The sequence below is a fragment of the Triturus cristatus genome, chromosome 9 (assembly GCF_964204655.1).
Source record: "Triturus cristatus chromosome 9, aTriCri1.1, whole genome shotgun sequence".
Lineage (NCBI taxonomy): Eukaryota > Metazoa > Chordata > Amphibia > Caudata > Salamandridae > Triturus > Triturus cristatus.
Genome location: NC_140592.1, coordinates 1,144,453,048 through 1,144,466,790, shown reverse-complemented (window position 1 = coordinate 1,144,466,790; position 13,743 = coordinate 1,144,453,048). Strand labels below are relative to the sequence as shown.

Here is a 13,743-nt window from a genome sequence, read left to right as displayed (position 1 = left end):
CTACAACAATGTGTATCCACAGGAATTGCTTCACTTTACAATGTTTTGTTCTTAATACAGTTGGCTGAGGAAGCTTTATTTAGAAGATTTATTGCTCAATTTCTAACAGGTTTCATTGTGTGTTAAATATAATTGAAGATACAGGTTAGATAAGTCCTACCATATGCTTCTATGCTGCTGTATTGTGGTGTTTGTGTCTGGTGTGTTTAGGTTATGGAATGTAGCTTATAAGGAAAGAAGGGAAAGAAGTATTTGCACTGTTGCAGATGTGTTTTTGTCATTAGCAGGTTAATAAAATGTACATAAGGCAAACATGACTCCTTCACTTTTCTCCATAAGCACAAAAAGCTGACCCACCCCACACTCCAGAGCTCATTTATTACACAATTCTCCCTCTTCCTCTTGCGATAAGAGATAGAGATCTCGAAGAGAAAGAGATAGAGATCTCTTTCCAGAAGGGACATGGGCATCATTCTATTGGAAAGGTTGCTGCATGCTGGAAAGCTTGACTCCCTGTTTTATTAACTACACTCATTAGTTTGCTTGAGAATAGAGTATTTTAGAAAACCATTTAATTTGTATCTATTTTCTTTTAAAGTTTTTACTGTTTGGAGCTTTGATAGATAGGACAGAGCCCATTTAGCATATTTTTTGATTACTGGAAAAGTGAAAAGGGGAAAATGTGGTGGCAAATTGTTTGTTTATAAGAAACTTTCTGTCACTTTTAACATGGGACAAGTGACGCAAAAGTGGTGCAAGGGGATTGTAAATCTGCCCCTAGGTGTTTACTGCGGCACCATTCTCCTGTCCTTAAAGGTGTTTGCAGATCTTCTTCCATCATATACTGCCAGAGTGGTGGCACCAGATGCCAGGCACAAGTGTGCATTTAAGCTAGAATGCAACTGTAAGATGTGTGCATGGTACTGTTAGTGAGCCCTATGGATCTCTGCACCAGTCACTGGCTATATTTAATATTTGATTTAATGCATCTAAGTACACTAAGCCACATTTTAAACAGTGGACTTTACTCAGAGGCATCCATTGACTCAACGGTTAGGTGTTATGCATCAGAACACTCGGAATTGGCCAAAAGGTGACATGATTTACTACAAAATCCTTGAAATGTCTACATAGAGATACAGCAATGACCCAGCTTGTGCAAGTGCTTCACTATGGCTCACTTTGTCCTTGAGACAGTATTGAGTATCTCAGTGCATTGACTCACCCCTCAACTATCCAGAGTTTAGTGAATGAACAGCATCTGCTGTTAAATGTTCTACTAACACTTTCTCTGGAGGAGCGTAGCCTCACAGGTGGCTTTCAGACCACACAAGTTGATAGTTTTAGAAATACCTGTAAGCCTTGCTACAATTACTCAATCCAATTTTCTGACTGTACCTTTAAATTCCACTGTGCTTTTTTCAACATCTTTCACGTTCATTGCCAGATAGAGGGGTAGCGGATTCTGACCCTGAGTCAGCGCCTGCTGCTGGTCTGAGAGAGTAGTGTGATTCTCCTACAAGGTAAATGAATTCAAATGAAACAATGAGAAGAGACAAACACATAGGTTGTAAATACAGGGCAGGGCTGGGTAAAAATAACACACACACAAACAATTTAATGACCTCAAAAGGCCAATGCAAACCAAAAGGTGTGCATACAATAGTAGCTCACTTCCTTGCAGGCAATATCCATCTCTTTCTCATCAGAGTACTTATATTTAGAGATATGCATGTACTTTTAAGACCGGGCCCCAGTACATTTCCCTCTATCTCTCTCGTATCGAATAAAATGTCCTCTCCTCTTCTCGCTCTTACCCTGAAGCCAGCCTATGAGAGTGACCCAAAGTAAGACGCCTCCTGCTCATCTATTCAGACTTCAGTGGGACTTGGAGATGAAACCAGCCTCCTTAAAGGGGAGGGAGGTGCTTTTATGGCAAACAAGTTAGGATTCATTGTAAATTGAAATCACTGGTAAATATTGGTCATTGTCTATTCAATAAGCTCATCTTCTTCCCAGCACTTGCTGTCTGAGGATATCCTATAGCAGAGAATCAATTATTTCAAAACAGGAATGCCAGAAACTCCGATATATGTGTGAAATATTATAGATATAGTGAGGCTGAATTATTTGCTACAGGATCCAAATTTCTACTACATGTTTTCACCATACATATTTATAAGAGGAAAACTTCTTGATCCTCTGCATGCGATGCAGTAACGCTTTAGTATGCACTCCATGCATCATCTTTGGAAAACAGCTCTGGTCAACAGTATATACAATGAATGAGAAATGAGGAGAAATGGAGACATTTCTCCTTGTTTACGCCTCCCCTGAGAAGGTGTAAGATTTTGTGGCAGCCCCAGGTTTACACGTTCTTGTAAATCTGGGAATGCATCGTTAATCCATGGGAGTTGGGTCAGCACACCCATGCAACGCCCATGGAATGCCTTCCCAGGGCAGAGTAACCCAATGCAGCGATTTGCGCTGCATTGCGTTACTCAAAGTGGCTTTGCGTGGCTTCAGAAATTCTGACGTAAGGTCTGTGTCGCTCTTGTACCACGTTGCGTGGGGCAAGAGCAACGCAAACTGGGTCATAAATAAGCCCCCAAGTTTGCGCTGAAGACCTCCAGACTTTTTGACTCCCCGCCTGACCCTCCCTCTACTCAGTAATATGAAGGTTTGTGCCTCTTACAACTTTTCAATTATAGATTAATTTATCTGGAAAAAAAAGCCCTCTATATTGGGGATAATTCCCTCAGGATACTTACTCCATCATGAAACATGTTTTCAATGATGAGCCCCCAGAAGTCAGTAAAAGAAGACGGGTGACCCATTTTTGACCTCTCGTCCATCTCGTTGTAATAATATTTCAGACGATCCCAGGACAATGCACTTGTCTTACTCTTTGTCATATGTTTTCGAGCATCATCGATTGGCCCAGCCAGATCCTTCTTTGACCAATTAGCGTCTTGATATAACTTTGACATAGTCCTGAAAAGAAAATAATTACTCTGGTATTATAAATACATTTAAGGTTGGAAAAAAAAACAAATTATAAGTTAACTCATCCCTCCTGAGGACCTCAGGCGCTTCATTGCTGTTGTCTTTAGAATTGGAATCACCGAGGAGGTGCTACACCTGGCCCTAAAATTAGGGTAAAATTCTCTCTTGTATCAGTTGCCATGAGTGATGCTCCTCTGCTGTTCAGTGGAATAGGCACTGTGCTGCCAAGGGATGAGGAGTGAAACAGAGAAGAGGCAATTTGAACACGATGGCCCAGATTCACAAAGGCTTAGCGTCGGGTTAGCATTACTTTTTTAATGCACACCCGATGCTAAATCTTTTTGGGGATTAACAAACCAACGCTAATTGGTATTAGCGTTGGTTTGTATGGAAAAGTCACGCAAAGCAGCACGAAACGTTGCTTTGCATTGCTTTGCGTCAAGGTCCCGTTACACGGGTGGTACATAGGCGTTCCCAGGCAACCACCCATTCTTTTTTAAGCAAAACCCTATCTACTAACATTAGTAGACAGGGATTAGCACCAAATATTTAACACGGCTGCAAAGCAGGAGGTAAAAGGAGAAATGTTTTCATTTCTCTTTGCTTTTCCGCCCTTGTATGTGTGCAGCACTGTAAGGCACACATATAAAGCAGGAAAAGGTTTTAAACGTGTCTAGCCATAGTATTTTGTACAGAGAGCCTGCCCTTCTTGTACAAAACCTATGCTAGACTCAGGCACACACCCTAGCACTGTGACACTGAGGTGTGTGACTGGCGCACATCAGCACAAGTTAGCATCTGTGCTAGGGAGAAGGGAGGAGAGTGGCATATCTCTGTGAATAGGGTGCTCTCCTGCTCTCTACCAGTCACGCAGCGCAGCGCAGCCTCTTTGGGTGCTGCGCTGCGTGACACCTTTGTGAATCTGGGCCGATATAAGCCTGGTCCATCCTGATGCTTTACCACACATCCTGTTGTTCACTCTTGTCATTCGGTCACCCTTCCTCTCACAACAATGAAGCAGGGGTTGTGATTGGTGTCACTGTGTTTCTCCATTTGCCAGTAATACGAACAAGTATATAATTTACCTGCAGTCTCTAGAACTACAGTAATATAATGCAGGGATAGCTTTAGGGTGGTGCGACCGGTACAGCTGCACCTGGCGCTGATTTTGGTGGAGGGGGGCTATGTTTCAAAATAGCATGGGTTTAAAAGCAACTTCCTTGTGCGTCCTGCAGTTTTCAGACAACAATAAAAATGTCAAGATAATTCTGGTGATTAATGTTACTGCTGGTGAGAGATCAGAATTCTGTCTAGTGGCAGTTTTGACTCATCATAAAGTAGCACAGAGGGTTCATGGTCCTGCTGCAGAGAATGTGTACCATGCAGATCACCGAACTGAGTGTGAGTGAACTATGAGTAGGGCTAATTAAAAAAATGAAATGAATGTCAGAAAGGGGCAATGGAGAGGTGAGGGGCACTGTTAGAGAGTGGTAGTGAGAGGATTAGTGGAGAGGGAGGTAAGGGGGGTGCCAAAAAAAGACTGTCGCACCAGGCGCCAACAGCGCTAAGCTGCCCCTGAGGTAATGGCCTATCCAGAAAAATGTTTTTGCCTGTACAGAGATGTAAGATCTAAAACCAAAATAGGTAATGGGTACATTTACATGTGTATATTAGAACCAGGTGAAATTTAAATTGTGCCGGCATATTTCGGGTAATTTCAGGAATTTCATGTTACAGTTGCCATGCGTATTTTCAGAAATAACACCACGTAGTGTAATTACACCATAGTTCACAGCAAAATTGTAGCACAGGAACAGGGGAAAAGTAAGAACAATCAGAACGCGAGTGGCTATTTCTTGTGCCAATTGTGCTTTTATCACTATCGTATAGTGCTAAATAATAGATTTGTATTTTGAGTAATTTAATTTCGCCTAATTTTCCTGAAATTTCAGGTAATTACATTAAAGAAAAAAACAGGAATTTCACACACCTCCTACTTTAAATGGGTGTTTCAGAGACAGCATCCATGTCTCATGCTGTGCGTGTGTTGGGTATCGATATCTGGTTGGTTCTGGTGACACAATAGGCTAGTGCATCCAAATGAGGATCTGTGTTTGACCCAGCGGTGTAGCTAAACCTTGTGCCGCCTGTGGCGGTCCCTGTAAGAGCGCGGGTGGTGCCACAATTAGTGGGTTTCCAGGAGATTTTTGGAGGCTGTGAGCAGATGATGTCCATTAAGGGCTTTGAAAACTCCCACGGACATTGCAGAAGGCTCAGCAAGCTTTTGTTTTTTTGGGTTTGGAGAAGTGGCTGAAGGGGAGTGCGTCTCAGGCAGTTCTCGACACAGTCACTCCCCCTCCTCATACAGGGATTTTTAGGTCTCGTCTGACCCAGCGCATGCGCTGGTCTGGCGAGACTTATTGAGAGGGCTCCAAAAAGTGCTACCAGGCCAGCCTAGAGCTACAGTGCATGTGCGCGGGCATGCATGCCGCGCTTTACCGCGATTACTTTCGGTTTCACGGCCGCTTTGATGTTTGATCGTGATCGCGATGGTGATCACTTTCAATCACTTTCACTTTCGCAGAGTCTTAATCGCAGAATAATGTCAGCGCAACCATCGGAGGATATAATTAGGAACTTCACCTCCCAGCAGCCAACGTGAACACTTATTCAAGGCGTCCAATCAGGACTCACGATAGTATTTAAACGCATGGGAAGATGTGATGAATTGCGCTTTGTCCTGCAATCACCCTCTGAAGGAGAAGAAATTCGAAATGCATCAGGGTGCGGACTGCTGCTTGTAATTACTGGCTCTACGTGACTGCTGTACTGAATAAAGCTGATGGGGTAAAGCTCTTTGCGTCCGAGTGCTGCCTGAACTGTTGGACAATCCCCACTGAGCATCTTATATTTGCGGCTGTCCTGCCGCAGAGAGAGCACAACTCCAAAGAAACGGGGGCCACGAGGCTCCTAATTATGAGGGGCTTTGTATGTGGGACGCAAAGGATGGATTTAAGCAGCCACATTTGCCGGGGCTCATACAGAGTCTTAATCGCAGAATAATGTCAGCGCAACCATCGGAGGATATAATTAGGAACTTCACCTCCCAGCAGCCAACGTGAACACTTATTCAAGGCGTCCAATCAGGACTCACGATAGTATTTAAACGCATGGGAAGATGTGATGAATTGCGCTTTGTCCTGCAATCACCCTCTGAAGAAGAAGAAATTCGAAATGCATCAGGGTGCGGACTGCTGCTTGTAATTACTGGCTCTACGTGACTGCTGTACTGAATAAAGCTGATGGGGTAAAGCTCTTTGCGTCCGAGTGCTGCCTGAACTGTTGGACAATCCCCACTGAGCATCATATATATATATATATATATATATATATATATATATATATATATATATATATATATATATATATATATATATATATATATATATATATATATTCAGGGAACATAGTGTTTCACTGCAATATATCGCGTCTCTGTTATGTTATGTTACAGCATATTTATAAAGCGCACGTATACCATAAAGGTTTCATGGCGCTAGAAAAACAAGGAGGCAGAGGAGACTCAAAAACTTAATCGTACACCTCTCCGAAGAGCCAGATTTTTAACAAAGCTCTAAAGCTCATATAGGATGTCGTGGCTCTAATGTTGGGGGAGGAGAATTCCAGACACCAGGAGCAAGCATGGCAAACCTGGTTCCATCCAGTTTCTTCTGGTTAAATGTTGGCACGCAGACCTAAGACTGAACTTCGGGATATAATTCCCGATTCTGGAGGTCACAAAAATTGGGCTTTTACTGAATTAACATTTAAAAATGATACACCCAGTTTTGAAAAGGGTTCTCTGAGATAGGGAGTCAAAGTAATTTTACCAGCAGAGGTTTGGTGTGGCGAAATCTAGGCTGACACCAGACCAATCTAGCTGCTTGGTTTAACCAGATGGAGTCTCTGACTCAAGCCCTTGGGAAGACCCAGATAGAGAGAGTTAGCATGGTCAATTCGGGACATGACAGAGGGCAATAATGATATGAATGATGGCCTCGATGGAGAAGTATTTCTAAAGTATTTATACAAAAATTCCCCATGCAAAGTGAACATTTTCAATAACAACAATCACTATCATGTATATCTTAAATACCACAACCGCTAAGATAATTTTATCATTCCTACAAAAACCCTCATAGGAGGATACACTCAAGGGATGCTGAATTTGCAATGCTTCCAACAGTAAACAAAAAGTATCTAGCTATGTTATAGATATTCTAGATAACAGGGGCATGTATGCTGTATGTCTGTACATTTCATAAAATCACTCCAGTGCCAATATGGATTCCGCAGTGTCCTTACCAAGTTGACCCAGAAGCACCAGTGATGTAGGATACCGCGTCCAAGAGATTCAGCTTCTGTAGTCCTGACAACGTACCGTAGAGGGCTGTCATTGCTCTTGCCCCACCCCCGGTTGTCGAGACGGCAATAACTGGAACCTATGAAATAATAAACATTTCAATCTCAAGAGTTTCCGCAATGTTTTTTTTTATACATTAGTAACATTTTCATTTGCACCTTAAAGGTATATCTAATGGCACACAAACAGGAATTTCTGAGAATTTCCATTGAGCCATTTCCCTTACCCATTACAACAAAGCTCTACACTTTTGAAAATTCCTAAGAGTGAAAACTAATTAGCCTAGTTGATGACACCACCGGAAGTGAGGTCACACATACTTTCACATTAATGACAACATGGAAGATGACATCAGTTACATTTTAAAACAAACAAAACGAATAGCAAATTAATGCTAATTTACTAGGGTAAATGAATGACTAAAAAAAGCGGTGCAGCAGTACTCCAAAGCGCCCATCAAATTGGGTGGTCAGTTAGGAGGGCTGCAAAGAGATTCTATTTCCTTAAGCATCTGTAGCTCCCAGGAGTCTCTATGTACGATGCAGCGCTCTGAACAAAGGTGCATTTAGAGAGGAAGATAAAGCGCTACCCAACAGGTGATATTTAGCGTGCTGTGAAGGATAGCTCGACCTAACCTTCAAATGTGTGAGTCTCACTCATAAAGAGTGAGATGTGAGGTCTTTGAAACACGTTCTTTCAGAATGTCTGGGCAACAGAGGCAAAGGTGATTTCTCTTCCAGTGTCAGTGGTTTAGTAGGAAGCTCTGTTCACTGAATGTAGTCTCTGCTTCCTACAGGAACTAGTGAAGGAGATTAAACTGCCCAGCCACTTGGGGAAGCTCCTGAGCATTCCTTATGGTGGGTTTGTAATGGCACATTTTCTGTAGGGAAAGGAGAAGTAAGGGTGTGTTTGCTGTCATGTCATACATGCAATGGCACTAGCTGCTAGCAGCATGCACTGCGAGTACTCTTTGGCACCTCGGTTAAGTTATGTCTCCTGATCGAGGGCCACGGCCCCAACCACTCTTCCAACTGCTCCCATTCACAGCTGCTGCCTGGAAACAGCTGTGTGGCGGGTGGGGAGGAAGGGGCAGGGGGTCACTTTAAAAAAAAAAAATCACTTACCTCCCAGCCAGCCGGCTGGCTGGCCGGCCGCTGCTGCCACTCCTGCGTCCTCTACCTGGCTCCTTGTGAAAAACAGGAAGCAGCAAGCACCAGGGCTCTCATGCTTCCCACAGCCAATCACAATGCTGTAACGCAGCATTGTGATCAGTCTGAGTGCCGTGACACGGAGCTCAGCAGGGGCTGTAGGGGTGGGCATGTTCTCCATTCAGGCTGTAATGCAGCCTGCATGGAGAACAGGGAAAGTGCGCATGACTGTTTTCAGCGGCCCGAGAGGGCCAACCAAAGAGTTATTGCGTACTTAGGAGGGCTGTACCACTCCTCCGCTGCTTTTCAGCCCCGTGCCCTCCTCACGCAGGCTGCCGCAGGAGGAGGACAAAGTAAAATGCTAATAATATTAGTTATTATCATTTCATGTTTTCCTTTCTTTTGCTGCTTCGAGACAGTGGGGTGAAGCTTCTCCACCTTCGTGGAAGAGCCGCCACTGACTGGTACTGCTCACTTGTGTAACCATCATTATTTCCAGATGGCTGTGTGAGAGGAGAAAGATCTTCTCCTGACTCCCGTTATCACTGTAAACGGCTGGTTTTTTAACCCTGAAGGTGTCCGTGTTCTAGAACACTAGTGTCTGAGGGAGGGTGGTACCCTTGACTTCTTCTCTAAATCCTCTAATCTTCATTCATCAGATCAAAACCAACATGGTGCAGTATCCCCGTCAGACAACATGGCGTCTGTATTACTCCAGCTGAAGGGAAACATTCTTTGGATAGAAGGTGAGCATCCATTCCTGGTTTATTCATTAGTGGTCAAAGGCAAAGCTATCATGAGTGCAGTGGGTACAGCGGCACCAGGGCTCGGAGCGGAGAGGTGCTCTGTACTCTAATAATGTCTGTATTGTGCTATTTAATAAGTGAGAAATGGGGCATATTGTCCTTGCTTGCATTAAGGCCCATTGCATCCATGCTGCACCACTGTTAGTGGTCTTTAAAAACATTGAAGGCACACTGCCTGCAACATCAGAACTGGAGGTGTCGCTCAGGCCAGGTCTGCAGACAGTCTGCAAAAAGGTGCATTTCTACTCCTATATGATAATTCCTGTTTGCCAAACATTGCTGACATTTTGCAATCACAAAACATTCCATGGATATGCCTCAAAATCTACTAACAGTAGCTTCCCAAGAGAACTCCTGGGGGCATATTATCAAGCCAGGCGATCAAATTATCGCCGCTTTAGCGGCTGAAAACTGCCGCTAAAACGGCGATAATGGGCTTGATAATATGCCGCAGAGAATTCCAATTGAAACCCATGTTAGATGTGAAGAACGTCTAACATGGGCTTCAATTGGAATTCCGTAGAGCATATTATCAAGCCCATTATCGCCGTTTTAGCGGCAGTTTTCTGCCGCTAAAGCGGCGATAATTTTATCGCCTGGCTTGATAATATGCCCCTTAGAGCCTAGTTCACCAACTTTTATACTCAACTAGCAGTTGGCGAAAAAGACGTGTGGTTAGTACTAAGGGAGATTTCTGCTATTTTGAATATTTAGATGAAGGTCCTGATTGGGCTTGCTGTCAAACAACTGGGGCGGCAAAGGTACAACTTTGCTGGAGATGTATACAGATGTGGCCTAGCGGCTCAAGTTGCTCGCCTTTAGATTCCGGAGACCCAGGTCCGAAACCCCAGGCTCAGTGCTATACTCAACATCGTGTCATTCTGTGCAAATGACTTAAACCTTCCCGTGTCTAAATGTGTGTGTAAAATCCTCAGAGCACAAAAACAATCCTGCCTGCAATGCAGGGGCCCTTGCACCCTTGCGCCGCGAGAGAGCAGGAATGTGAATATCTTAGTAAATATGGCGCATTCCTGCCCTTTCCATTTGCGGCAGCGCAGTGCAGCAAGTTCATTGGCTGAGTTGCGTTGTGTGAAACATAATATAGTCTGGTTCTAAGCTTTCTTATGCTTCATAGTCCCCCAGTCCTGACTGCAGAGCACTACAAAAGTACACAACGAGGGTTACATTCTGGTCCCCACAAAACTGAGTCTCGTCTAAGAGGAAGATGTAAGTCTTCTGGAAACCTACGCTCACATGTGCAAAAATAAAAATGAAAGGCCTTATTTAGGAGTGCAAAAAACTGTCATCTGTGCCACAAAGGACACAACCAGTATCACAGAATCCAGGTAACTCAACTAACACTGCAGTTGGAAGTTTAGCAAACGTGTGGGGAGACAGGGCTTATGAGTAGGGTCAATGTGGTGGCAATCAGACATTTTTGGAATACACACAAAGGCGTAACTTTGTTTATATTCAAAAACATCGGCAATAACTTTTCCCACCCAGATTGCATGACTAACTTTAGTAGTTAAAATGTGAAGTTATAGTTAGACAGTGCCCCGTTCACCCAAATGTTTGCTGAGTGTTTAGGGAAAGTATTCCTTCACGTGCAACAAAGTTTAGTTGTGTAGAACAAAACAGGAAAATTGCGCCCCTACCTCCCCCCGCCCCACATGCTGATTGCTAGCTTGTGAGCAATCCACAGTGGTATCACTACCAGCATTAGGGATAAGCATGGACATTTTAACTTTTGTAGACTTCTGACTGTGTTCCTAGGGAGTTTGCGAATCTCAAAAACTGTGGGGCATATGTACAAGCCCCGATCGCCACCACAACGTCACCTATATTGACATTGTGGTGGCGATAGGGGCTACGCCTTATGTAAAGGCAGCTTTAACCCACTTCATGTGGCTTAACGCTGCCTTGTACATAAGGCCACCTTTCATGCTATGGTTAGCGTGAAAGGGGTGGGCAGTGGGTGTTGCTGTGGGTTTTCCACTGCAACAACCGACTGCCTTGTTCGGAAAAAGCAAAATGCCATGCTTTGTTTATGTACAGGAAGCTCTCCCTTTATGCATGAAGCAGCACGCATGAAAGCGACAGAATGGCATTTCTAGGATTGTTTATGTGCAGGAAGGGGCACCTTCCTGCACATAAACTATCCTCCCCTGCACACAGACACACTTGCACTCTGGTGCAAGGGTGCCTGCGTTGGCGCTAAGTTGCTAAACTTAGCGCCATCGCAGGGGAAACGCAAGGCTGCACCACATTATTGTAAATGTGGTGCAGCCTTGCGTTTCAGAGGTGGAGGAGAGAGGCGTTGAGCCAGGAAGGCTAACGCTGCTCTCCTCCACTTCCTTGTACATATCCCCCTGTGTTCCTTGCTATTACAACACAAGAATCTACTCTCCAATGATTGTTTTGATCTTCTAATTTTTCCCAATAAAGTCAACACATATTCTATGTATGGATAGAGAATGATATTAGAGATAATTACAGTTTGATGGTGCGTGTAGGTTTTCACTTACTCGGGATGCCATTCTGCCCTGGCCATCTCTTGGTATACAAGCAAAATAGAGGCACCTGCCTGCAAAACCAGTTCTTTTGGAGCAGGCACACTTGCTTCCATCTTTATCTGGGCCCTTCTGTGTATGTTGGGGAGCACATATCACTCAAAAGACCTGTTGCTGATTCATGAAAAGCACTCCGCTATTTTGATGAAGTTGAGACTGGGGAGGTCCAGGGCCTCGGGGACATGCGCTGCCAACTATATGGATATATATGGATATGCTCTTGTCGGTATATTCGATGGGATGTAAGTGAGACACAGCCCTCTAAAGTCAGTGTTTAGGGCATGTGTATCCACACTCCTCGCAGTTTGAGTGAGTTATGTACTAAGGAGCTGTGCGGACGCCTGAATCGATTTACTTACCATTATAAAAGCTTGCGGGTACAGTGGAAAATTATGTAACTGAGTTAGCCCCCCCACAGCCCTTAGTAAACTTAGCCTAAGAATCAGAGTCACATATTAGTAAACCTAGGCCTAGGAGTCAGTCCCATACCTCATGCTCTGGAATGTCACAGGTCAATCCCAAAACTCCTCTCAAGGCATCGGCTACAAGCCTCTTCCGTTTGTGCAAGAAATCCCTCTCGTCCTGGCACAGGTCATATCCCAGGCGCATGTCAAGATTTTCAGGACTGAAAAAAAAACATATAACCATGGCAGGAATGAAAACACAGAAAATAACTACATGACCAACGACTCCTCCAGCTTTCACCATGGTGAGACTCATTTGCTCTAACAAATTACAATTTAGATTGAAGAATGACATTATATCTTTTAATTCTGAGGTCTGAATAAGCTGGCAAAAGACATTCACCAAAATGTATGACTAAACTGATTTCATCCTCCAGACAGGAGAGTTATTAAATCTTTGCTGTTCCATATTTTCATCATTCTCCTCTCCCATCTCCCCTATATCACCTGAAGTCATAAGCATCCTGCAGGTCCACCATGTAACAAGTTTCTCGCTCACTCTCATTTTCTATCCATGCTTCCTCCTATTTTAAGATCTGGGCTTTAAGTGCACAGCTGCCTGACGGACCTGTGGTGTTCACTATTCATAGAGTGGGCTCAGGGTCACCATGAAGTTATTTGGATCGGTCTCCTTCTGTCATTGGCTTGAGTCATTGTCAATCACATTTCAGACCATCCAAGGGGTATTCCTCTCTCACCTTCATGCTGCTGTCAGTTTGGTGTACCATTCTGCCTCTTGTTGAGTGCTTGCATTACAATGTGTGAGGAACTATTACATCGAAGCAGTACACTCAACCACCATACGTTTTGTCACATTCAGTATCGCACAAACGATACATGTACACAGGCAGCCATCTTTTTTTCTCACTGTAATAGGTATTTTTGAATGCTGATGCTATGACTTAATGGTGATTCTAAACAAACATGGCTTCCTAAATGTTTTTTGTTTTTCACGTCAAAGGTCTCCTTGGGATCAGACCATTCAGATTTGATAAACAAAAAGTAGATAGAGGTTAAAATAGGCAATTGAAATCCCCACCCACGAATTTCATCACTTCTGCTGTTGCAGTTGCCATGTGTGAATTCAGCAGCTCTGTGGAAGGGGAGTCGCTATGATTCCCTCCTGGCCTTAGATAAAAATTATAAATGATGCTATAAGGAATGGAAAAACCAACGAAGCACACAGAGTGGCAGGGGAAGATATCAATATGTCCAGTACCCTGCAGGTTAATGCAGTGCTTGCCCAGGGTCTACCCTTGCCTTTAGTTATTGCCTCTCTGCTAAAATGTGCATATCCAGCCCGGTGCACCGGCTTGGTGGACC

General features: G+C 43.9%; 1 protein-coding gene across 2 annotated transcripts in view; it reads right to left on the bottom strand.

The window, feature by feature from the left end:
* Positions 1-13,743, bottom strand: part of LOC146799516 (cytosolic phospholipase A2 epsilon-like) — a 234,734-nt gene that overhangs the window by 32,945 nt on the left and 188,046 nt on the right. For both annotated transcript variants that reach the window (XM_085627082.1, XM_085627083.1), the window contains 4 exons: positions 12,446-12,581; positions 7,372-7,508; positions 2,772-2,994; positions 1,399-1,516 (listed from right to left, as the gene is read on the bottom strand). In XM_085627082.1, coding sequence (XP_085483208.1) covers positions 1,399-1,516; positions 2,772-2,994; positions 7,372-7,508; positions 12,446-12,581 — 614 coding nt within the window. The remainder of the gene's footprint in view (positions 1-1,398; positions 1,517-2,771; positions 2,995-7,371; positions 7,509-12,445; positions 12,582-13,743) is intronic.